Source organism: Rhinichthys klamathensis, unplaced genomic scaffold (assembly GCF_029890125.1).
Source record: "Rhinichthys klamathensis goyatoka isolate OS25496 unplaced genomic scaffold, OSU_Roscu_1.1 h1tg000281l_1, whole genome shotgun sequence".
Classification (NCBI taxonomy): Eukaryota; Metazoa; Chordata; class Actinopteri; order Cypriniformes; family Leuciscidae; genus Rhinichthys; species Rhinichthys klamathensis.
In genome coordinates, this window is record NW_026606800.1 from 2,961,799 (window position 1) to 2,986,982 (window position 25,184).

The 25,184-nt window shown below is 39.7% G+C and overlaps 1 protein-coding gene across 1 annotated transcript in view; it reads left to right on the forward strand.

Annotated features, from left to right (window-relative positions):
• The window catches only part of dcbld1 (discoidin, CUB and LCCL domain containing 1), a 41,237-nt gene that overhangs the window by 4,077 nt on the left and 11,976 nt on the right, over positions 1 to 25,184 (forward strand). Inside the window, exons 2-7 of the mRNA XM_056269329.1 lie at positions 1,119 to 1,337; positions 3,952 to 4,095; positions 7,695 to 7,746; positions 11,895 to 11,967; positions 20,475 to 20,608; positions 22,951 to 22,991. Coding sequence (XP_056125304.1) covers positions 1,119 to 1,337; positions 3,952 to 4,095; positions 7,695 to 7,746; positions 11,895 to 11,967; positions 20,475 to 20,608; positions 22,951 to 22,991 — 663 coding nt within the window. The remainder of the gene's footprint in view (positions 1 to 1,118; positions 1,338 to 3,951; positions 4,096 to 7,694; positions 7,747 to 11,894; positions 11,968 to 20,474; positions 20,609 to 22,950; positions 22,992 to 25,184) is intronic.

Sequence of the window (25,184 nt, forward strand, 5' to 3'; positions counted from 1 at the left end):
CCTGTGTGAGTAATCCAGCACTTGCGAGTAGTTTGGTAGAATTAAATGTCCTTGTTCCTTTATATCCGCGGGACTCGCGTGTGATATCTGTCTCTTTAGCAATCGCGACCTGCTTCATACCACTGTAATGTTAAAAAACATGAATGTTTGCACTCATCCACAAACATTATTAGATCCATCAGCTTGACAGCAAGTCCCATCATTCAGCTCATCACTGCGTCATCAACCTACGCCTTTGTTATTGTTGGAATCTGCGCCCTCTTGTGGTGAAAAAAACCTACATATTGTGCCTTTAAGTGTTCAAGGATGAAATAAAAGCTATTGCGGCATTTGATCTCACAATTCTGACCTTTTCTTGCAATTCTTAGTTTATATCTCACAATTCATTTTTTTATAATATAAACTCAATCTGAATTACTAGATGTAAACTGAGAATTCTGAGGTAAAAAGTCTGAATTGTGAGATATAAACTAAGAATTGCAAGAAAAAGTCAGAATTGTGAGATATAATGTGAGGGAAAAAACTGAATTGTGAAATGAAAAATTCGAAATTACTTTTGGCTTTTTTGATTACGTGGCAGAAACAATCTTCCATTACTCGTATTTAGAAATCGTATTTCCTCTCTAAATGTGCTTATCGTCTTTTTCTTCTAATTACAAAACTTATAGTAGTAGATGTTTCTTCTGGTGCTTTGACTTGTCTAAGGGGTATGTGCATGTTGAAACAATGAGTTAATTAAACTTTCTGCTTGCTGATATAATATTATTTGGTTTATGTTAGGTTGACATGCATTGTCCTGTTGAGTTCATGCAATCTTTTGTTGCAACAGAATCAGACACTTATGTGCACTTGGAGTCTTACTTGCCATTACATAACTGGTTGGATTGCTGTTTGATCTTCAAGAGAGAACGGGTTTGAGGCTTGTGCCAATATAATATTGTCTTTTAAAATTTGGGAATAAGCTTTAAAAACTTGTGATTATTGGTACCAAACTGAATTGCAAAAATAATGAACATAGGAGACTTAAAAGTACTAAACATTCAAATGTTAGTCTTGTTCTTCCTGGGTCTGAATTCACCATGCTTCATTACAACAAATTCTCATATTACTTTTTACAGATGATGGCTGTGGTCATTATGTCCTGGGCCAAGAGAGTGGTGTCCTGTCCTCTAAGAACTACCCAGGAACTTACCCCAACAACTCCTGGTGTGAATGGCGGATCCGTGTACCCATCGGCCACACGATCATCCTCAAGTTTGGAGACCTGAACATGGAGAAGAAGGACTGCGAGTCAGACTATTTAAAGGTTCTAAAAGGATCATATGGGGCGGAAAATGGTAAGCTGTTTCAATCATTTATGTGATGAACATGCTGCTTACATAATGTTTTCTCAGCCATTATCTTGTGATTTCCCCAGTGGTCACTAGATCATGTGTCTGGGTCAAACAGTATATGAACCAGATATTCTCAGTGGCAACTGATGGGTTCTTGTCTTTATCTTTTGTCTTAGTGCATCAGGGTTTCCTTGTTTGATTAATGGAAAGTAGGATGGATTAAGTTGTTTCTGTTGTCTAAGTTTTGTTTGTATATTGCTTTTTGACTGCTGTATTTGAATTTAAAGGTGAAGTTTGGCACCAAACATAATGATTATTTTCAAACAGGTTTCCAGACCCTCTATTGGTTGGATAAACAGATCTAGTCCTACCCCAATCTGATCCTGTTGGTTGAGACAATATTGCTGTGTTGGGCAGAAATCCTGTAGGAAACATTTAGAAATCTAATTTAAGCCTAGATGTTACGTCTTGGCGCAATCATATTGTGATATCGTTGATCATATGCTCTTGAGTCAGTTTAAACTCATCTAGATCACATTACTGTGAGTAAACATGAGTAAAGCACTTTAAATCAGAGCATTACCATGAGTCGGCACCAGTCACACATTGATAAATTTACTGTAAAGCAAGAGGAAACCACAGAGGCCAGTGTGTCAGAGGATGTTTTAGAGATTATGGTGAAATGTTGGTACTTCTGCCTGTTTCCTTACGGATATTGTCACTTGTTATCTCCCATTTAATATCTTTCTTTTCGAATGAGCTTGCTGTTTTTGCAATTTATTGCCGTAAGTGTAATTGCAGAAGCAGTCTGATGCATTTCTTTTTGAACAGGAAATGTGCCCAGATTCTGTACTTATGCGACGGGGGTCACGCTCGCTGGGGGGAGGGGGGTGTGGTACAACCGTTTGATTGATGGACTTACTGTCCAATGATTCTGGTAGTCTTGGAAATGATTGGCTGCAGTTTTTCGAGTCCTGCCCGTTCCACAGATGATTAAATTGCTTAATTTTCATTTCAGTGGCTGTAAGTGGGTTAGGAATAGGATTTCAAGTTATTTTGAAAAAATGTACAAAAAAGAGAATCACATACCCCACCTTTAAGGTAGCAAGACAATTCATATCAGTAATTTATGAAATATTTTCCTGATTTAGGTAAATGTCTAAACGGTTGCTAAAATATGACCTTTGGTTATACCCAGGGGTTAAATTGTGCAATTTTTTTTTAATGATTGGCAGTTTTTTAATTAATTCTATTTCCTGTATTTGCCAGTCTTTTTTTGTTTGTTTGTTTGTTTGTTTTTGTTTGATCCATTCCAACATTCTGAATTCCTTTAAAGGTTAAAAATGCTTTAAAAAAAAGTTATTTACATTATGCTTCCTTCTAGTCATTGGGAGACCTTGGTAGAAGTGAGAAATTCCTCAGTAGGTGGGTTCATCAGTGATGCTCTAACTGTTCTCTCCAAAATCAATATATAACCCCAGGTTACATCTGTAACACTGTGAATGAAATTACCCACCTACTGTTTTGTCAATTATGGATGGAGAGGGAAAAGGATAATGTAGCCCTTCACTCGAAGTGAATGGGCTGTTCTCTTTTATTAGCCTATCATCTTTCAGCCCTGGACCTGAGGTCTCTTTTGGTCATCCTGCCCAGAAAAGGTTTATTGCCTTTCCTTTTGTGCACCCATAGATTATTAACTTTGGTGACATTATTTTCCTATCTACATTGAAATGTTGTTCTGATAAACCAGAGCAGTGGGTGTTTTTATTGAAGCCAGAACCATTGGGTTAATTAACTGTGTAGACAATTAACAGCATCAGAAGAAGAGCCTGGAGTACATGAATCTCCCCACACTATGGCTGGTTCCTCCCATGTCAACCCTTTTAACCACAAACGCTGTTATGGTGTCAGAGTCGAGCCTCAGCCACATTCACTGATCAAAGCGTCCTGCAGTGGAACGACTGGAATTCTTCTCAGAGCGATTCTTAAATGGTGGTTGAGAGACATGGGATGACTAAAGCTTTGTGTTGGTGCAGAGTTTGACACTTGCGTCATTCACACTTCTTAGTGTGTTGACCCTTTGGTGCGTTCGGTCATAATGTTTTATAGATTAAAGTGTTTTGATTTCCATCAGAGCTTATCAGAAACTCATCTGTGTAGGACGTGTCATCCTTCAGTCAGCAGACATGTCGTACATTTTCTAAAAAAAAACACCATTTCTTGGTTTTATATAGACTTCTACACCTTTCTTTTATGGAGACTAGAGACTGTTGATTGAGAAGACATTCAGAGTTAGCTTCAGAACCGTGCCTGATTATTTATTTTCACCTTTTTGATAAAGTTTGCTTTAAAACAATTTTTTTATTTAAATTTTTTTTATTGATATTTGACGGTTAAATTTGTGCAAGAATCAAAGTATGTATTCATTTATTTATTTATATGAATTTTTTTAAGTTGTCGGCCAACTGGCTGTTTTTTTACTCTTCTTACAATATTTTTTACAAGTTGACTGGTGTTAAGTTTGGTCTGATTTGTACCTCACTGCTAATACCTCAGTATGATTCTAATTCCTAATCTTTCATTAATTAATAAATACATTTCCTTCCATTTCACCTAGTGTACTGGGAGTACTGCGGGGGTCCGATGCCCAAGCCTACGCAGATTCACACAGACTCCAGCGAACTGACTGTCCGCTTTCGTAGCAGCCAGCACATCTCTGGAAGAGGATTCCTGCTGTCATACTCCACAGAAAACCACAAAGGTATCTTTAATTTAAAAGGAAACGTGTGCCTTCCTAACACAACTTTGTACATGTTTAGCTTCAGCTCTCAGGAATCCAATATTTTTCTTGTCTCTTGGCCGACCCCCATGTTAACCACAGTGCAGTGGACCCATGCCGTGGCTTGCCCCCTTCCCTCCTCTGGATGCTTACAGATCCTTTACGGATGTTTCTTTAAAAGACAAGTTTGAACAATATTAAAAAAGCAATATTAAAAGTTGGTCCAAAAATGAAAGTTCTGTCACAGTGCATATCCTGCAATGAAGCCCGCAAATGTCCTTGTAATTCGCTTCAACCTTTCCGAACTTTATGAAAGATTATTTTATGGAAGGTTCGAGTGGTGGTGTGTGTGTATAAGGAATTGGAAGCAAGCAGAATACGGGTGTTTGTAAAGAACACTCAACATCATTGCGCATCTGGTTAAAAACTAAGCTCAGAATTGTTTTTTCTCCCACCCCTACACGCCAACACCAATTTGTACTCTACAGGTCCTTCTCAAAAAATTAGCATATTGTGATAAAGGTCATTATTTTCCATAATGTAATGATAAAAATTTAACTTTCATATATTTTAGATTCAATGCACACCAACTGAAATATTTCAGGTCTTTTATTGTTTTAATACTGATGATTTTGGCATACAGCTCATGAAAACCCAAAATTCCTGTCTAAAAAAATTAGCATATTTCATCCGATCAATAAAATAAGTGTTTTTAATACAATAAAAAAAGTCAACCTTCAAATAATTATGTTCAGTTATGCACTCAATACTTGGTCGGGAATCCTTTTTGCAGAAATGACTGCTTCAATGCGGTGTGGCATGGAGGCAATCAGCCTGTGGCACTGCTGAGGTGTTATGGAGGCCCAGGATGCTTCGATAGCGGCCTTAAGCTCATCCAGAGTGTTGGGTCTTGCGTCTCTCAACTTTCTCTTCACAATGTCCACAGATTCTCTATGGGGTTCAGGTCAGGAGAGCTGGCAGGCCAATTGAGCACAGTAAAACCATGGTTAGTAAACCATTTACCAGTGGTTTTGGCACTGTGAGCAGGTGCCAGGTCGTGCTGAAAAATGAAATCTGCATCTCCATAAAGCTTTTCAGCAGATGGAAGCATAAAGTGCTCCAAAATCTCCTGATAGCTAGCTGCATTGACCCTGCCCTTGATAAAACACTGTCCACCAACACCAGCAGCTGACATGGCACCCCAGACCATCACTGACTGTGGGTACTTGACACTGGACTTCAGGCATTTTGGAATTTCCATTTGCATGCTTGTTTGTTTTCCTCGTGTCTCTCTCTCTCTCTCTCTCTCTCTCTCTCTCTCTCTCTCTCTCTCTCTCTCTCTCTCTCTCTCTCTCTCTCTCTCTCTCTCTCTCTCTCTCTCTCTCTCTCTCTCTCTCTCTCTTCTCTCTCTCTCTCTCTCTCTTTCTCTCTCTCTCTCTCTCTCTCTCTCTCTCTCTCTCTCTCTCTCTCTCTCTCTCTCTCTCTCTCTCTCTCTCTCTCTCTCTCTCTCTCTCTCTCTCTCTCTCTCTCTCTCTCTCTCTCTCTCTCTCTCTCTCTCTCTCTCTCTCTCTCTCTCTCTCTCTCTCTCTCTCTCTCTCTACCATAGAGACTAGATGACAACTCTCGGTTCCTTAGCATGAACTAGAGCTTAGATTCTCTGCCCGAACTTGACCCGACCCGGCCCGACACTATCCTCGGGCCGGGCCCTTGATCTAGAGACGTGCACTCCAACGCAATAGAGTGCGACGCGGGACTAGATTTGATGGCCGGGCCCGGGCGGTAATGCACTCACTCTGTGTGTGCGGGCTTCGGGAGAATAAAACGATTCGCGGGACTCCCGCAAACTAGAAATATCTATGAATAAAACATATAAAAAAGAATAGATTTTTATTCATTTGTTGCAGAAAAGCAACAAGAACAACTAAAACAAAACGATTTACAGGCCAGAGTTTATATTCATAACATGTTTGCAGCGATGAGCGATGTAGCCAATCACAGACATATGTGTTGACTTCTTGAACGCAATGGCCAATCAGAAGCATTTAAGATAGACTCCCCTCACCGCTCAAAACTGACTTTTTGTTCAGTGCTGAATTCTGTATGCTGGCAAATCCTCGAATTATAACAAACAAAGTGTGGATATTATGAAAGATTCATTGTGCAGTCAGCTTCATTGATAATCATTTAGGGTAGGGTCAGGTTTTGTTTACATCCATTTTATTTATTGTTTTTGGTATTTATTCAAGTGCATTTTTTGTTAGCAGAGAGATTGTTTTTGGTTGTTTTGTTCATTTATTGTGGATATTTAAAATGTTTTCCATTTTCAGTGTTAAATAGTCTTTAGAAATAAAAGTTTATTGATCTTTGAAAAGGTGTACCTGCATTATTATGCCATTATCATTATTTTAGATGTAAATGGTCTCGGAACGACAATATTATCGTTTATCGCAATAATTTCTTGGACAATTTATCGTCCAGCAAAATTTGTTATCGTGACAGGCCTAGTCCAGTGCTGCTTCTCTGTAGCCCAGGTCAGGCACTTCTGCCGCTGTTTCTGGTTCAAAAGTGGCTTGACCTGGGGAATGCGGCACCTGTAGCCCATTTCCTGCACACGCCTGTGCACGGTGGCTCTGGATGTTTCTACTCCAGACTCAGTCCACTGCTTCCGCAGGTCCCTCAAGGTCTGGAATCGGTCCTTCTCCACAATCTTCCTCAGGGTCCGGTCACCTCTTCTCGTTGTGCAGCGTTTTTTGCCACACTTTTTCCTTCCCACAGACTTCCCACTGAGGTGCCTTGATACAGCACTCTGGGAACAGCCTATTTGTTCAGAAATTTCTTTCTGTCTTACCCTCTTGCTTGAGGGTGTCAATGATGGCCTTCTGGACAGCAGTCAGGTCGGTAGCCTGACCCATGATTGCGGTTTTGAGTAATGAAACAGGCTGGGAGTTTTTAAAAGCCTCAGGAATCTTTTGCAGGTGTTTAGAGTTAATTAGTTGATTCAGATGCTTAGGTTAATAGCTCGTTTAGAGACCCTTTTCATGATATGCTAATTTTTTGAGACAGGAATTTTGGGTCTTCATGAGCTGTATGCCAAAATCATCAGTATTAAAACAATAAAAGACCTGAAATATTTCAGTTGGTGTGCAATGAATCTAAAATATATGAAAGTTTAATTTTTATCATTACATTATGGAAAATAATGAACTTTATCCCAATATGCTAATTTATTGAGAAGGACCTGTAATTTGGCACTTGGTGAGGCCTAAATTTAACACAGACACATGCACACATATAAATATAAATTCAGCCTTGGTATATAAAATGTGTTCATTTTTAGAGCTTGACAGTCTGGGGTAATAGTCTGTGACTTTGTCATGTGAGCATGAGTGAGGTTTATATCTAAGTATGTATATGTTTCCATCCCAGACATGGTGCAGGAAGTAGGTCTGTCATCCTGTTGTGATGCTTATGTCCTGTTGTTCTTGTTTTTGTTGAGTCGGAGGGCCTGTTTCCTTTGTGGAGACTTATCATCTGCTCCATTTTTACCCTCATTGTGTGTCCTCCTCTGCTTTCCTCCTCAGAGCTGCTGACATGCTTGGACAGAGGCAGTCATTTCCCAGCATCACAGTACAGGTGAGAGTGAGTGTGTGTTGGGATATAGACGCCTTAAAAAGTTAAACTTACACAAGTTGCCCGATATAGCTCTATTTGTGTATATATATATATATATATATATACATATACAATCACCTAAAAGATTCTTAGGAACACCATACTAATACTGTGTTTGACCCACTTTCGCCTTCAGAACTGCCTTAATTCTACGTGGCATTGATTCAACAAGGTGCTGAAAGCATTCTTTAGAAATGTTGGCCCATATTGATAGGATAGCATCTTGCAGTTGATGGAGATTTGTGGGATGCACATCCAGGGCACGAAGCTCCCGTTCCACCACATCCCAAAGATGCTCTATTGGGTTGAGATCTGGTGACTGTGGGGGCTATTTTAGTACAGTGAACTCATTGGCATGTTCAAGAAACCAATTTGAAATGATTCGAGCTTTGTGACATGGTGCATTATCCTGCTGGAAGTAGCCATCAGAGGATGGGTACATGGTGGCCATAAAGGGATGGACATGGTCAGAAACAATGCTCAGGTAGGCCGTGGCATTTAAACGATGCCCAATTGGCACTAAGGGGCCTAAAGTGTGCCAAGAAAACATCCCCCACACCATTACACCATCACCACCACCAGCCTGCACAGTGGTAAGAAGGCATGATGGATCCATGTTTGTAGTGGAGATGAGTGGTACCCGGTGGGGTCTTCTGCTGTTGTAGCCCATCCGCCTCAAGGTTGTGCGTGTTGTGGCTTCACAAATGCTTTGCTGCATACCTCGGTTGTAACGAGTGCTTATTTCAGTCAAAGTTGCTCTTCTATCAGCTTGAATCAGTCGGCCTATTCTCCTCTGACCTCTAGCATCAACAAGGCATTTTAGCCCACAGGACTGCCGCATACTGGATGTTTTTCCCTTTTCACACCATTCTTTGTAAACCCTAGAAATGGTTGTGTGTGAAAATCCCAGTAACTGAGAAGATTGTGAAATACTCAGACCGGCCCGTCTGGCACCAACAACCATGCCACGCTCAAAATAGCTTAAATCACCTTTCTTTCCCATTCTGACATTCAGTTTGGAGTTCAGGAGATTGTCTTGACCAGGACCACACCCCTAAATGCATTGAAGCAACTGCCATGTGATTGGTTGATTAGATAATTGCATTAATGAGAAATAGAACAGGTGTTCCTAATAATCCTTTAGGTGAGTGTATATACACATACATATATACACATACATATATAAACACATACATACACTCACCGGCCACTTTATTAGGTACACCTGTCCAACTGCTCGTTAACACTTAATTTCTAAGCAGCCAATCACATGGCGGCAACTCAGTGCATTTAGGCATGTAGACATGGTCAAGACAATCTCCTGCAGTTCAAACCGAGCATCAGTATGGGGAAGAAAGGTGATTTGAGTGACTTTGAACGTGGCATGATTGTTGGTGCCAGAAGGGCTGTGCTGAGTATTTCAGAAACTGCTAATCTACTGGGATTTTCACGCACAACCATCTCTAGGGTTTACAGAGAATGGTCCGAAAAAGAAAAAACATCCAGTGAGCGGCAGTTCTGTGGGCGGAAATGCCTTGTTGATGCCAGAGGTCAGAGGAGAATGGCCAGACTGGTTCGAGCTGATAGAAGGGCAACAGTGACTGAAATAACCACTCGTTACAACCGAGGTATGCAGCAAAGCATTTGTGAAGCCACAACACGCACAACCTTGAGGCGGATGGGCTACAACAGCAGAAGACTCCACCGGGTACCACTCATCTCCACTACAAATAGGAAAAAGAGGCTACAATTTGCAAGAGCTCACCAAAATTGAACAGTTGAAGACTGGAAAAATGTTGCCTGGTCTGATGAGTCTCGATTTCTGTTGAGACATTCAGATGTTAGAGTCAGAATTTGGCGTAAACAGAATGAGAACATGGAACCATCATGCCTTGTTACCACTGTGCAGGCTGGTGGTGGTGGTGTAATGGTGTGGGGGATGTTTTCCTGGCACACTTTAGGCCCCTTAGTGCCAATTGGGCATCGTTTAAATGCCACGGCCTACCTGAGCATTGTTTCTGACCATGTCCATCCCTTTATGGCCACCATGTACCCATCCTCTGATGGCTACTTCCACCATGTCACAAAGCTCTAATCATTTCAAATTGGTTTCTTGAACATGACAATGAGTTCACTGTACTAAAATGGCCTCCACAGTCACCAGATCTCAACCCAATAGAGCATCTTTGGGATGTGGTGGAACGGGAGATTCGCATCATGGATGTGCAGCCGACAAATCTGCGGCAACTGTGTGATGCCATCATGTCAATATGGACCAAACTCCCTGAGGAATGCTTCCAGCACCTTGTTGAATCTATGCCACGAAGAATTGAGGCAGTTCTGAAGGCAAAAGGGGGTCCAACCCGTTACTAGCATGGGGTACCTAATAAAGTGGCCGGTGAGTGTATATAATATATATATATATATTAGTATATAAAATTATTATTTTTATTAATGTACAAATACAATGTCGTAAAAAAGAATCCAGGCATAAATTTCAACTGATTCACAGAAATGTATCGAATGACTCGTAAGGTGAAGAAGGAATGTGAAATAAATAAAATGACACACTCTTTTGGTAAATAAAAATGAAAATGGCATTTAAATAGTCTGAAAAGCATTGTGAATATACACTCACCGGCCACTTTATTAGGTACCCCATGCTAGTAACGGGTTGGACCCCCTTTTGCCTTCAGAACTGCCTCAATTCTTCGTGGCATAGATTCAACAAGGTGCTGGAAGCATTCCTCAGGGAGTTTGGTCCATATTGACATGATGGCATCACACAGTTGCCGCAGATTTGTCGGCTGCACATCCATGATGCGAATCTCCCGTTCCACCACATCCCAAAGATGCTCTATTGGGTTGAGATCTGGTGACTATGGAGGCCATTTTAGTACAGTGAACTCATTGTCATGTTCAAGAAACCAATTTGAAATGATTAGAGCTTTGTGACATGGTGGAAGTAGCCATCAGAGGATGGGTACATGGTGGCCATAAAGGGATGGACATGGTCAGAAACAATGCTCAGGTAGGCCGTGGCATTTAAACGATGCCCAATTGGCACTAAGGGGCCTAAAGTGTGCCAGGAAAACATCCCCCACACCATTACACCACCACCACCAGCCTGCACAGTGGTAACAAGGCATGATGGTTCCATGTTCTCATTCTGTTTACGCCAAATTCTGACTCTAACATCTGAATGTCTCAACAGAAATCGAGACTCATCAGACCAGGCAACATTTTTCCAGTCTTCAACTGTTCAATTTTGGTGAGCTCTTGCAAATTGTAGCCTCTTTTTCCTATTTGTAGTGGAGATGAGTGGTACCCGGTGGAGTCTTCTGCTGTTGTAGCCCATCCGCCTCAAGGTTGTGCGTGTTGTGGCTTCACAAATGCTTTGCTGCATACCTCGGTTGTAACGAGTGGTTATTTCAGTCACTGTTGCCCTTCTATCAGCTCGAACCAGTCTGGCCATTCTCCTCTGACCTCTGGCATCAACAAGGCATTTCCGCCCACAGAACTGCCGCTCACTGGATGTTTTTTCTTTTTCGGACCATTCTCTGTAAACCCTAGAGATGGTTGTGCGTGAAAATCCCAGTAGATTAGCAGTTTCTGAAATACTCAGACCAGCCCTTCTGGCACCAACAATCATGCCACGTTCAAAGTCACTCAAATCACCTTTCTTCCCCATACTGATGCTCGGTTTGAACTGCAGGAGATTGTCTTGACCATGTCTACATGCCTAAATGCACTGAGTTGCCGCCATGTGATTGGCTGCTTAGAAATTAAGTGTTAACGAGCAGTTGGACAGGTGTACCTAATAAAGTGGCCGGTGAGTGTATAGTGAATATTTCGTTTATATTGTCCAGACATATCTGAAACTATTCCTTTGAAATATATCCAAGCCACAAGACATTACAAAATCCAAAATGAACCCTGGGCAGTAGTCACAGTTTTCCAGACTGTATCTCATTGCATTAGTGCTTATAATTTTAGTTCCTCACTCAGCTATTATCAACACACTATCCTTTTGCTTTATCTATAGCCGTCAGCTATAATTAACTGACATGCTGTAAGCAGATATTTGTCTTTGTTCTCACCCTGTGTAGGAAGTACTGTCCGGCCGGATGTGCAGCGGTGACGGGAGACGTGTCTGGGGACATTTCCCTGGGCTACAGACATGTGAGTAGCGTCTCATTGTTTTCCTCAGGTGTGGGTGGCATGCTGCAGCTCATTTCGCATCCGCAGAAGAGCATTAGCCAAGCTGCGGGGTTATTTACAAGGCCGACTTGCATCCAAGCAGATGCTCTGCGGGGTGCTTCCCAAACAGGTTTCAGATGCAACAACTCAGCCAAGAAAAGCGGCTGCTCTAAGCAGATTTTCCCACAGGTGCTCAGGCCTCTAGGGCCTTCACAGGGAATGTTAAGCGGGCCGGCAGTCGGGGGTGGAATGCACTAATGGCTCGTCCCATTGTCTGTCAGGCATTTGTTGTGACAGGACTTGTGTGTATGAATGTGTGGACACCCCAAGGATACGCAGTGACGGGTCATTTGTGCTGGCTCCATTGTTCTCCCTGGTCACTTAGTGGGCAGTGAACTCTGAATGAAAGGCGTTTATGTAATTGTTCATACCTCTCCAGCGAATCGGGGTCAGAGCATTGGGTTACTTGAGGGACTGGCCGAACAGCAACGGATAGTTTGATGTGGAATGAATCATGTGCTTGGGCTTTGAGCTATAATTCAAGATGTTAAGGGCTTTTCTGAAGGATTTGCATTGTGGTAAAATCTCTTCCTGTTTGTGAAAGCTAAGCTGGTCGAGCTTTATGTGTCACTGCAAGTTCTGGTTGCGTTGAATTTGTGAGGGTAATTAAAAAAAGGCCTTTTCATTTAAACCGAATGTTTGTTGCATGTGCGTAGCTTAACCTCTTAAAAACCAAAAGTAGAACAAACCTTGCTGATCATTGTGAGAAGGGAAACTGTTGTGTTGCAGTAGCAAAAATACTGTCAGGTACAAAAGTCTGAGACCTCAAGTGAAAATGCTTTTATTTGGCAATTTTCTAATTTGATACAGGTTTTTATTTTATTTGAATATGACTAGTGGTTTGAGAATGTTCCAAAGAGTTCTGGACCCCAACAATCATGTAAAAATAAGGAAAAAATATGAACAATCAAGTTATGATCTAAGAAATACATTTTTGATATATACTTATAGTTTGTAGTAATTGAAAGGTTTAATACTAAAAACAATAAAAAAGTTTTTTTGAAAGAAATTCATTTTATTCAGCAAGGACACATTAAATTAATCAAAAGTGACAGTAAAGACTTATATTGTTTTGTTAAAATATTATATATCAAGTAAATGCGGTTCTTTTGAACTTTCTACTCATCAAAGAATCCTGAAAAAATGCATCACGGTTTCCATAAAAATATTAAGCAACTATTTTTAACATTGAGCAGCAAATCAGCATATTAGAATGATTTCTGAAGGATCATGTGACACTGGAGACTGGAGTAATGATGCTAAAAAGTCAGCTTTGCCATCACAGGAATAAATTACATTTTAAAGTATATTAAAATGGAAATAATTTATAAAAAAATATTTTAAAATGTAAATTTCACAATACTACTGTTTTTACTGTATTTGTGATATACACTGCCATTTTAAAAGTTTGGGATCTGTAAGATTTTAATGTTTTTTTTAAAGCTGCAGTCCGTAGCTTTTTTAAGTAAAAAATAATCCAAAATAATTATATTAAAAAAACTTATTCTGCCAGTGGTCAAAACTATCTGCTTGCCATAGCTAGATTCAAAACGGTTAGCTTGTAATAATGATTTTAATTCCAGTGGTACTGGTGGGTTTCCGCGGGAAATTCGAGCATGTCTTTGCGTCATGACGTCACACCCGTACACATAAAGAAGGAGTTTCGGCTAGCCGGCTATACTGCGCGTGACGAGATGTTTAGATGTATAGGCTTTTCTCGCAGCACTTTACATGATTAAACTTATGGCATCCAGAAAGATCCAAACAACAATCATCAGTGTCAACTGGAGATTCAGCAGTTATAAAACCCAAAAGACTTCGTACTTCGGATTTAAGGTGGCTAGAGAAAGAGAAAGAAACCGTCTCATGCGAACACAAGGATTTAAACATCGGCGGGGCTTTTGAAAAGTGCGTGAACTCCGTGTTTTGAAGGGGTTCAAAACGGAAGAAGAGACGGCTTTTTTCTGCTGAACAAGTAGGTTAAGACATTTCAATAGTTCAATCGTGTAACAGTACGTTTTCTTAATTCACACAGTTATGGAGTTTCCTTTGTTGTGCCTTTCTTGTTTTGCTATTATGGAGAATATGAATTCTGAACTACACAGGTAACCATAAAACACATTAAATTTAACATTAGTCACGCAATGCTGATGTGATGTTGTTAACATGAATTTGAGAACAAAGTAGGCTATGATTTGCACGGTTGCTGTAAATCGCGTTGATTAAATCTAACGAAGCTTATCATGTCGAATGCTTTTTCCCCCTTAGTTGGTCAGAACAAAAATGGATGTTACTTACTTGTTCAGAAAACATTTTCTTATGAAAATTCTTATGTTGGTCAAACTTTCAAAAAGTGAATCTGTGATATGACAGTATCCACACAGCGCGGTGACTGACAGCAGCACTCGCCTTAAAGCACTGTGTTCATCCGCGCTGTTTCATGCCGATTTACAACCCACGTAAAGATGATAATTCCGCGAATCACTGCAGTTACAGATTTCGAACAGAGAGATGGCGACAAAGAGGAAAAGCTACGGACTGCAGCTTTAACACCAAGGCTGCATTTATTTGATTTAAAAATACCAAAAAAAACTGTAATATTGTGAAATATTACAATTTAAAAGAACCATTTTCTGTTTTAATATATTTTAAAATGTCATTTATTCATGTAATGCAAAGCTGAATTTTCAGAATTCAATTTATCAAAAGTTTCAGTAAATACATTTATAATGTTACAAACGATGCTATTTAAAATAAATAAAATAGAAATTTCTATTAAAATATCAAAATATTTTGTCCACAACTGTTTTCAACATTGATAATAATAATGAATGTTTTTTGACAATCAAATCAGCATATTAGAATGATTTCTGAAGGATCATGTGATACTGAAGACTGGAGTAATGATGCTGAAAATACAGCTTTGCATCACAGAAATAAATTATATTTTAAATATATTTAAATAGAAAATGGTTATTTTAAATTGTCATAATATTTAACAATATTACTGTTTGTATTCTTAATCAAATAAATGCATCCTTGATGAGCATTTAAAAACATAAAAAATCTTACCGATCCCAAAAATGTGTACGTGTGTGTTGTGTGTGTGTATATATATATATATATATATATATATATATATATATATATATAAAAATACAAATTAGGGAGTAAATAGAACAGGAATAGACTAAAAGATGTAAAACACAAAAGAAACCACAAAATGCACATTCTGGTTGTGGGAAAAGTCCAGAGTATCAGAGCGTGACTATCTCTCTGTATTGTATTTTACTTATGATACATTTCCACAGAATAAAGTGATGGTAGGAGGAACGCTCTCTGCTTTAAGTTGTCCTAACCCCTATCACGGATCACAGATTTTCAAGAAAGACAACAGACACACGGCTGCAGGCTCAATACTCACACAACAGGGTCTTAAACGACAATGGAAGACAAGGGCACGCATTTCCACCCTGCTGCCATCTGCTTTGATATGCGAGTGTGAAGGGCTTTAGAAAGAGCCAGAGCGATTGATTACTTCACATTGGCTTTTGTGTAGATTGGGTGGAGCAGTGGACTCTGGGATTACAGGCAGATAATGCCACCACGGTGAGGGTGTGGATCTGCCCACCAAAGCCATTCAGCAGTCACTTCAACACACACACATTTATTCATTATTTTGCCACCTTAATCTCAGTCCTAGTTCGTCAATACTTTGTAAGACTGAATGAATCATCTGAATGAAATCTGTTTGCACAGATAGTGCCACCCTCTACATGCAAATGAGTGAAACTGACATCTCTTCCTGTTAGTAAAGAAATTGTAGTTTAAGGTAGAAAAGTTTACATTTTAATAATATTTCACAATATAACTGTTTTACTGTTATTTTTTATTAAACAATTGCAGCCTTGCTGAGATTTCTTTCAAAAACAATACAAAAAAGTTACGACCCCAAACTTTTTAATGGTAGTGTGTGAGTTTGTTGTCAGCAGGAAGTTTCATTGATTGTTGTGTAAAAACCGGAAGGCTTCGTGGCTTCATGCCGTGGCTCGTCCTGCAGTGAGGAGATTTGACTCAAGCTCATGTTCTCTCGATGAATTAGTCCATATACAAAGGTCTTTCAAAGGACGGTTAAGAATGAGGACTTTGTATTTGCATAAAGAAGCTACATATGAATGACAGCACCGTACAGTCAGTTAATAAACAAATAAGCATGCAAATCAACGAATAAAACGTGCGCTTGCTCAGTTGCTAAGAGCCGTGTGTAGTTTGGATCATATGCGTATGACTATGAAGAATTTCCGGGTCCAATTTGAGCTTCGGATGTTTAAATATTTTGACTTTTGTGGCTAGACTATTAGTCTCAGACGTCATGCCCACGGACCGTTGGCTGATGCATATGGCACACTTAACTGATTGGTTGAATACTACAGGATGTCCGGGAGACATTTGTGTCGTGTTCTTTAACGGTCCACCTGGAAACAAAGATGCCGTGACTCCGAACCCCCAAATGAAAGAAGCAAGCCAGATGTCATTATAGGGTTATTATAGGGCAGTGGTCTCAAACTCGCGGCCCGCGGGCCATTTGCGGCCCGCGGGGTGATATTTTGTGGCCCCCTACTTGACATTAAAGTTTAATGTTAGTGCGGCCCGTCGTTGCGTGTACCGCGTTTTAAAAATATATATATATTTTTTATCCCTTATGGGCTACCATAGATAGTCTCATGACAGCTTACGGTGGGTTTGTTGTCAATAGTTGTCATAGATAGACAATAGCGAAGTACAAACTTACTGCGCCTGGAAAAAATGAGCGCGTCGCTTATGAGCGCGCTTGGCGCGTGCCTACATTTGAAATAACGAACTTGAGCAAGCAAAATATGTGAGCGCGATATGTGAACATGCCACGAGCTACTGGTAGCTCGCGAGCGACGTGTTGGAGACCCCTGCTCTAAAACAATGTGAGAATAATCATTTTGAGCTTGTAATATGTGTCCAGCAGGTTGATAAGAAGGTTTGCTTTGATTTGTGCAAAGTCAGTAATTTGCCTGAGACACTATACATGTGTAGAAATAATTAAATAAGGCTGAATTCACATTTAGCGCCCAAAAACGCGTAGAAAACGCTAGGTGCGCCGCGTTCTCCTTTTTCCAAAGCGCTAGGGCGGTTGCGCTCCGTAGGCGTCTGTCGTTGCTAAGCTACGGTGCGCTTGCGGCATTCTGAAAAGTTGAGATGTTTTTTATCTCGATGCGGCGCGCACGCGCTTGGAAAAAACGAGCGCGTCGCACCACGACCGCGTCGCTTCCATTATGAGCGCGCATACCGCGCACCTACATTTGAAATAACGAACTTGAGCGCGCAAAAGACGCGATATGTGAACAGGCCCTAAGACGGGCAGACATGACTGCAAATATTTGCATTTCAAAAGCAATAATCGTTTTTCTAAGTATAATAAAAGGAAATGTGCCTTCCAAAAAAACATTCAATATCATTAATGTGTTGTATAAAGAAAATAAAAAGGACGTAAGCAAATATAAGTATCACAAATATGTGTTATAAGGAAAAGAAAAAGAATGTTTGTAAAATGAAGTATCACAAAGATTTTGTGTATAAGGAAAATGAACTTCAACTGTCAGAAGGACAGCTCTTGAAGATTGGATCAGTTGTGCTCCTTTTTTGGTATACTTGAATACTATTTTTTGTGGAATACTTGATGCGGCCCAGCCTGACCCAGACTCTACCTCCAGCGGCCCCCAGTTAAGTTGAGTTTGAGACCCCTGTTATAGGGTCATCAACTTTACATTGTCACGCCCTTAAACATGACGCTTTACATGTCAGTCAGATGGCCTCTGGGTGGTCCTTGGCCAATGAAAGATGCGATGGAGTCCAGACCTTCGGCCATCAGTCTGAAGGTCTGGCTACGCAAGACTACTAGACCATATGCAACTACCCGGCGACCGGATATAATGTAGAGCACTGAAATGTTCACTCCCTAATAAGTCACACAATGTACCATGAAAACCAAGGAGCATCGATGCTCACCATGTTCCCTTTACGAAAGTTCTGAAGCTTGAAACAAAAATCACATGAGCCAACTCTCAATGTGTAGTGAGTCACTGTCCTTACCAGTGCCCAAATTAGTGTGCACGAGATACTGGTTCACAACCTAGGGAGCTGAATGAGATGCACCTGTAGAGACTTGTGGTGGGGCTTTTTTTTTTTTACTTTGCTTGGGTGTTCTGTGTGGTTTCTTACTAGCCAATCACATAGCAATACATTAGACCCCCAAGAGCACTGCAGCATTGCGGTAGTGAGTTTTGCATGGGACAGCACAACTTTTACGTGTCATATATCAAAGGTAGAGACTGCAGCAGTTAGATAGGGCTGTATTTATGGCCCTGACTGGAGGAGGCATGTTCAGGTTAATGAAGCATCTCAGTCTGAATGCAGAGCAGCTGTTTCTGCTGATAACTCACAATACGTCTTTTGTAACCTCATCACGGTAATGATTTGCAAGTGGCTAATGGGCTCGGTGTAGAGCATCTAACCACCTTAGAGACTGCACTCTCTTCTCAGTCTTTCTGCCATAATCTGTCATTTGACTCAAGCTTTTTTAAGTGGCTTTATTTTTGTTATTCATTTTCTCTTAATCTGTGGGTTGAAATAATAGATGATAGCAGTGAATTCAAAACAAAAACGCATTTGAACATTGGTGCAACTGTGTGGTTAATGTGTTGTGTTTGTGTTATTAATATTAAAATTAGTTTAAATTAATATAATCAATGATCGTTTCCGAAAAACATCTTGGCATATTGACACTTTCTCAACCCTAAATGTTGCAAAAATCTGCTTAATTTTGTTCTTAAATGGAATACTTGATGTCCTTTGTCATATTACAGATAAGCAAGTGAAAAATTCCAGATATACATATTCCAAAATGTCTGCAATGATTAGACCAAATGCACGTACTGTCAGGGTCAAAGCTTAATGTTACAGTGTTAAAAGATCCTTTATCACGCTCTGGCTGTTACCTGGCTTAGCCTGTTAAATAAAAGGGACTTTAGAAAGGTCATGCGGCATTTACTGTGACAAAGCGCTAGAATTAGCGGCAGTAGCTGAAGAATGCTAAGCATTTCCACTGGCTGCTACAATTACTGTAATTGCTGCCTCAGGATGAAATTATAAAGCCCACCTCAGTCAGAAATTTTAAATTAATCTATGTTGTGACTAAAAACATGCATGCTTAATGTTCAATGGCGGCCTGTCTCAATAATTATGAAATGCCAGAGCAAATTGAATTGAAATGCCTGTGCTAGTAGTGTTCATAATGGTGTTTTATGGTACTGTAGCTCAGACTGTTCTCACAACATCAATGCAGGATTAATCTAGTCAACGAAATTATTGGGAAATATGTATATATATGTGTTTTATGGATGCACAAAGACAGATAGAAGTTTCATATATAATTCAGATTCAGATTAAAATATATATGTATATATAAGTAATATCACACAGATGATTTCTGAATCATTCTGGGGTGCGTTTCCCGTACAACGACATAATTCGCTGCTTAACTGCCATAGTACGATGCATCGTTGAAGAAATCAACTAGCTAGTCACGACTGTGTCCCGAAACCATATTGTCGCAAAGTGGTGTTCAACCACATTGGTTTATGACGTCACGCACATGGTGGAGTAATAACTTATTTTAATTAAACTGTTTGAGATCGAATTAATGCTAGATGTTTTGAAATAAATTACAGACATGGCATCTGAGGAATATTTCTAATTTCACTCAGTTATTTCGCTTTATTTCCAGATTTAATCATAGGCTCGTTCTTACATAGTAGAGCACGTTCGCACATGCGCACTCTTCAAAAACGGTGCTTTAAATATCTTGACAAGCTCAGATGTAAATGACATTTGTATGTATTCTAAATAAAATACACAGATTGTACTGAATGTCAGCTTGCTTATTTTGCTCAAGATACGGATTTATTAAGTCCACATGTCATGCAATTTAGAAACTATGCTTCTAGCCTGTTCCAACCAACCACACAACTTTGCGATGCTGTTTGCGAATGTTCGTTGGAACGATGGTTTCGGGAAACACCGACTCGTTGAACTATTCTGATAACGACGGAACTTGCGACCATAGTTGGCTAACGATGCTTTCGGGAAACGCACCCCAGGATGATTTCTGAAGGATCATGTGACTGAAGACTGGACAGAATTAATTATTTTTTTAATGTATATTAAAATGGAAAAATGATATATATATATATATGTATATATATATATGTATATGTGTATATAAGACCAAAAAACAAAGGTTGTGTTTGAGTGAAAACATGCATGTTACGTCTTGCAGGCCAATCTTGGTCTATCGTTTCATTATTGTGTCTGAGTGCTATCTGTACTTTCCATTTCAGACATCAGTTTTGTGTAAAGCAGCGGTGCATGCTGGGGTCATCATGGACCAGTTTGGAGGACCAATCACAGTGGAGGAGCGCCGAGGGCTCAGTCACTACCCTGCGGTCAGAGCCAACGGCGTCCAGTCAAAAGAGTGAGTTCCTGCAGTGGTTTCTGTTGTTTCTTAGGTTTTCTACAGGCTTTCCTGTAGCTCAAACAGTAGAGCGTTGGCGCTTGCAACGTCAAGGACATGGGTGCGATTCCCAGGGAAAGCAAGAACTGATAAGAATGTAAATGTGTACCTTGAAATGCAATGTAAGTCGCTTTGGATAAAAGCCTCTGCCAAATGCAGAAATGTAAATGTTCTTTATGACAGAAGCTTGAAGCCTAAGATTTGATCATGATTGCCTTTATATTCTTAGGTGGGTTAGACATCAGCTTGTGGGCTTTCCTTGTACATGAAAAGAAAAGAAAAAAAGTAGACATTTATGCATTTACTATGGACGTCATTGGGGCAAATACGCATCTGTTGCATAGATCATAGATCATCTATCTTAAGTGCATTTCTATCAACATGTTTGTTTGTTGTAAGTTTCCCAGGGAAAACGGTTAGATTACAGTTAGAAAAATTGAAATAGTCTGTCTTACAAATTCCCCTGACATGTCACAACATGTCTTATTCTGGTGCTTCAACTAACGGCTGTGGCTGAAAGTGACCTTGGTTTGTTCTCTAGCCGTGCAGCAGTTATTATTAAGTGGCGATTCCTGCCACCTTTAGCGTGATGGACGGTTTAGGTAGTACCTAATGTCAGGGACACTGTCTGGACTGCTGGTTTGTCACCAGGGAATTGGGGGCAGGTTGAGAAAGAAATCGAGATTGCCTCTCGTTATAGTCTCTGAGGAGTGTTTGAAGTGTCCATTGAGGAGTGATTTATTAAGAGGACAACGGGCAGCTCTCTAGAGCCAGAGATACTTCCTATGATCCATTTGAAACCTAAACACAACAAATCCACACTATAAAGATAGTAATTTTTTTTCTTTTTGTCTTTTCTTTTTTGAATGGTTTGGCACTTTTATAAATAGGAAAAGTAAATGGTGAAAATGGGAAATGATGAGCAGGAGAGGAAGAAAAGGGGGATCAGGAAATGATGCAGGTCAGACTCAAACTGGTGTCAGCCAAATTACCAGTACGGTTTAATATGTCCTGTGCTTGTTCTAGACCATGGCTCCCTAAAAGTAAGCTAAGGATGTATTTACACTGGCCAATTCCGATTTGTTGACTATATTCGATTTCTTTTTTTTTTTGACGACCAGCTTACATCTTCTTTTAAAAGAGACCCATATCCGATATCTGCATTTACACTATACACTTGGTGAAACATCCCAAGGTAGACATACTGGTCTGGAAAAGCTAAGGCCGAAAAGGAAGTCAAAACAGCGTGATTTGCAATGGGCGCAGATGAAATGATAGTACAAGCTTTTGCTTTACGCACCATCTATAAAGCTCAGCAAAACATTGAGTTGAGCCTTCGTCCTCCATTGAGCCATTGAAAAGAGTCATGTGATCGCGGTTGGTGTCCACCTGAGTTGATGTAATTCGCCACCGTATTACTATGAGAAATAGTAATAGTGTTGCTTTTACTAGCAAGCACTACAAAAAATAACTCATATGAAAGATGCAAATGAACCTGGTGAAGTTGCATCTTTGCCATTAGTTGCCATTAATTTCTCAAACCAATTGATTAGTGAAACTAAATCCATCATCTGCACTCTAAGACGATTATGTTGATGATGTAACAGTTTTCAGGGTCCGCTTTAACGTGCCTGAATAACGACCATCAATATCACTTCCTGTTATTACATTGCTAGGGTTTTGATCTCAGGCTTTCGTATGTTTTATTGCGTGCGCTTTTTAAACCGTTATTTCAATCTGCCGACTCTGATCAGCACTTGATTCATTTTGCCGTTGATTTTATTAGATTATATTTCTGTCACCAGCAGTTTATTGCTTGTATTTCCAGGCTTCAGACTTTTTGTTGTTGTTGTTGGCACAGCATCCACTATATATCCTATTTCAGTTCGTTCACGCTGTCGTAAACCGCTTTGTACCCTGAACTCTGAAACGGTTTGCTGAACTGCCATAAAAGTAATGAAAAAGTAATCACATCCAGGAAGCCTGTGAAAATGACGGGTTTCTAAGTAATGGCTGACAGAGATGCAATTTCCCAGCCTGTTCCCCTATAATTACCACCAAACTGCTCTTTTCACCGGCCCAGCTGTACCCCAGTTCTCCTGTCAGAGGGGGAGATGCGGGATCCAGTGAGGGAGATCCTCTGAAATTGGCAACACAACAGGGTTGACAATGGGAATCTCCCTCTTGGCCTCTGTAGGCGTTACTTTCACATGACAGGGTCTTAATTAATCTCTGTAATAATGATCTTTTGTGTCTAAAACGCTCAGTGCTCACTGATATCTTTGTTTTTCTATGTCTTTCAGTGGCTCGTTGTCTGAAACCCTCTTCACGTTTGTGACAAACGGTAAGCACTTTTGTTTTATGGTTCAGTGGTGATGTCCACATATTGGTGTGGGATTAATCCTATTATTTCCTGGACCGTGGTGACATTGATTGGTTTTCGCCACCTGCTGTTATTCCTGCTGCCGTTGTGTGTTACAGTTTTGTTTGACTGGTATATTTGCGCACCTCTGCAAAAAAGGAAGTAGCTTAATCACTATGTGGCAGTCTAACAGGTTTTTTTTTTTTTTTTACCAGTTCGGATATGTGAAGCCCTGTTTGCACTGTATCAGGGTGAATGGAAGGCGTGGGAATATCTTATCACCTGAGTTTGTTTTTCTCTGGCTGTTTGAGTCCGGCACAGACCGGTTGTCATTTACCTGTGCGGACGCGCTGATGAATCAAATTACAAAAACGTATGCATGTGCCAACACTTGCTCCAAATGTTCGTTTTCCATGATTGTGCGGAGTGTTGAATTGAGAATGGTTTGCAGGAGCAAATAAAAAATTCTGAATTTGATAAAATAGGATTTTTAAATAACTTTTTTGGTATTTAATTTATATTTATTTCATTATATTTAAAATTTATTTCCCTTTTTTTCCCCTTGCAAATAGAAGATCACTTAATTTCCCAGAATGCACTGATTTACTCAATATGGTAATGAATTTATAGATGATACATTTTTTTGTCAGTATTTTTTTTTTTTTATAAAGTTATGCAAAACAATTTAGTTAATTTTGACACTATTTAACTTGAAGGGTTAGTTCACCTAAAAAGGGTTACTCACCCTAATGTCGTTTCAAACGTGCAAGACATTCATTCATCTTTGGAACACAAATGAAGAAGTTTTAAATGAAATCTGAGAGCTTTCTGTCTTTTTCCTCCATTGACAGCCTACGCAACTACCACTTTCAAGCCCCAGAAAGGTTGTAAAGACATCATTAAAGTAAACCATGTGACTCCAGTGGTTTAACCTCAGTTTTATGAAGCGACGTAAATGCAAAAATTACAAACATAATTTACCACTTTATTTACAAAATATTAATCTCCAATGTGCGTTCATGAGACCACAGTGCATGCATGTTATGTTGGCTCAACAGCTGCGGTGGAAATTCATATTTTATAAATAGAGCGGTAAAAAAAAAAAGCACTTGCATCGCTTCATAAAACTGAGGTTAAACCACTGGAGTCACATGGTTTACTTTAATAATCTCTTTTCTACCTTTCTGGCTTGAAATCGGTAGTTGCGTAGGCTGTCAATGGAGGGACAGAAATCTCTCAGGTTTCATTAAAAAGATCTTCTTTTGTGTTCCAAAGATGAATGAAAATTTTACAGGTTTGGAACAACATGAGGAATGACAGACAGAATTTTCATTTTTGCGTGAATAAACCCTCTAATATGTTTTTTTTCTTTCTCAAAATACATTTATTCTTCAGGATTAGTTAAAAATAACAACTTGGACTAATGAAATTCCACTGTTGTGTGACTGTTGATTGTCTGCATTTCGGTCAATTCAAAATGATCTTCCTGTGGGAAGTAACTTTTTTTTTAATTCTATCTATTCTATCAATTAAAAGGGACCCTAAAATCTGTATTTTGTCCAACCCATTAACCTTCTCTCATTACTACATTGGGTGTACAAGAGTAGTCCGCTACATTATTTCGTACTGACAACCTGGATACATTGACTGGTTGGTTACTGTTTGCTTTAGTGATACACACACACTAGCTTTAGTCAGTTGTTCTTATAGATTTATGGAAGTACCTTTTCTGATCGATGTGACCCTAATCTCTTCTGGTCAGAAGTGGACCTGTGTTCAGTGTGCGTTGATGTATTGCAGGGGTTCCTGATGACAGGAGTTGATAGATGTGTGGACACCAGTTGATGCATATCAATTGATTCCCATTAATCCAATTATCTTAAAGCACAGCCGTGCACCCAGCAATGACTGCTACCCTACCCTCACTAACCCCCTAGCTTGATGCTAACACTCACAAAAAGTATGTGACAAGGGAGCTGAGGAATCAAGATGCAATTTTATGACGTTATACATCTTACTAAACACTCAAACGTGTGTACAGTGAAGTCCAGATACTATGTTGAAATTCTGAGATTGAAAATCCTGTTTAAACCTGGAAGTAAAAAGTTTTAGAATTTTGAACAAAGAAACATTGATATTAGGCCTATTATACAATATTTAAGTTTCCTTGCTATT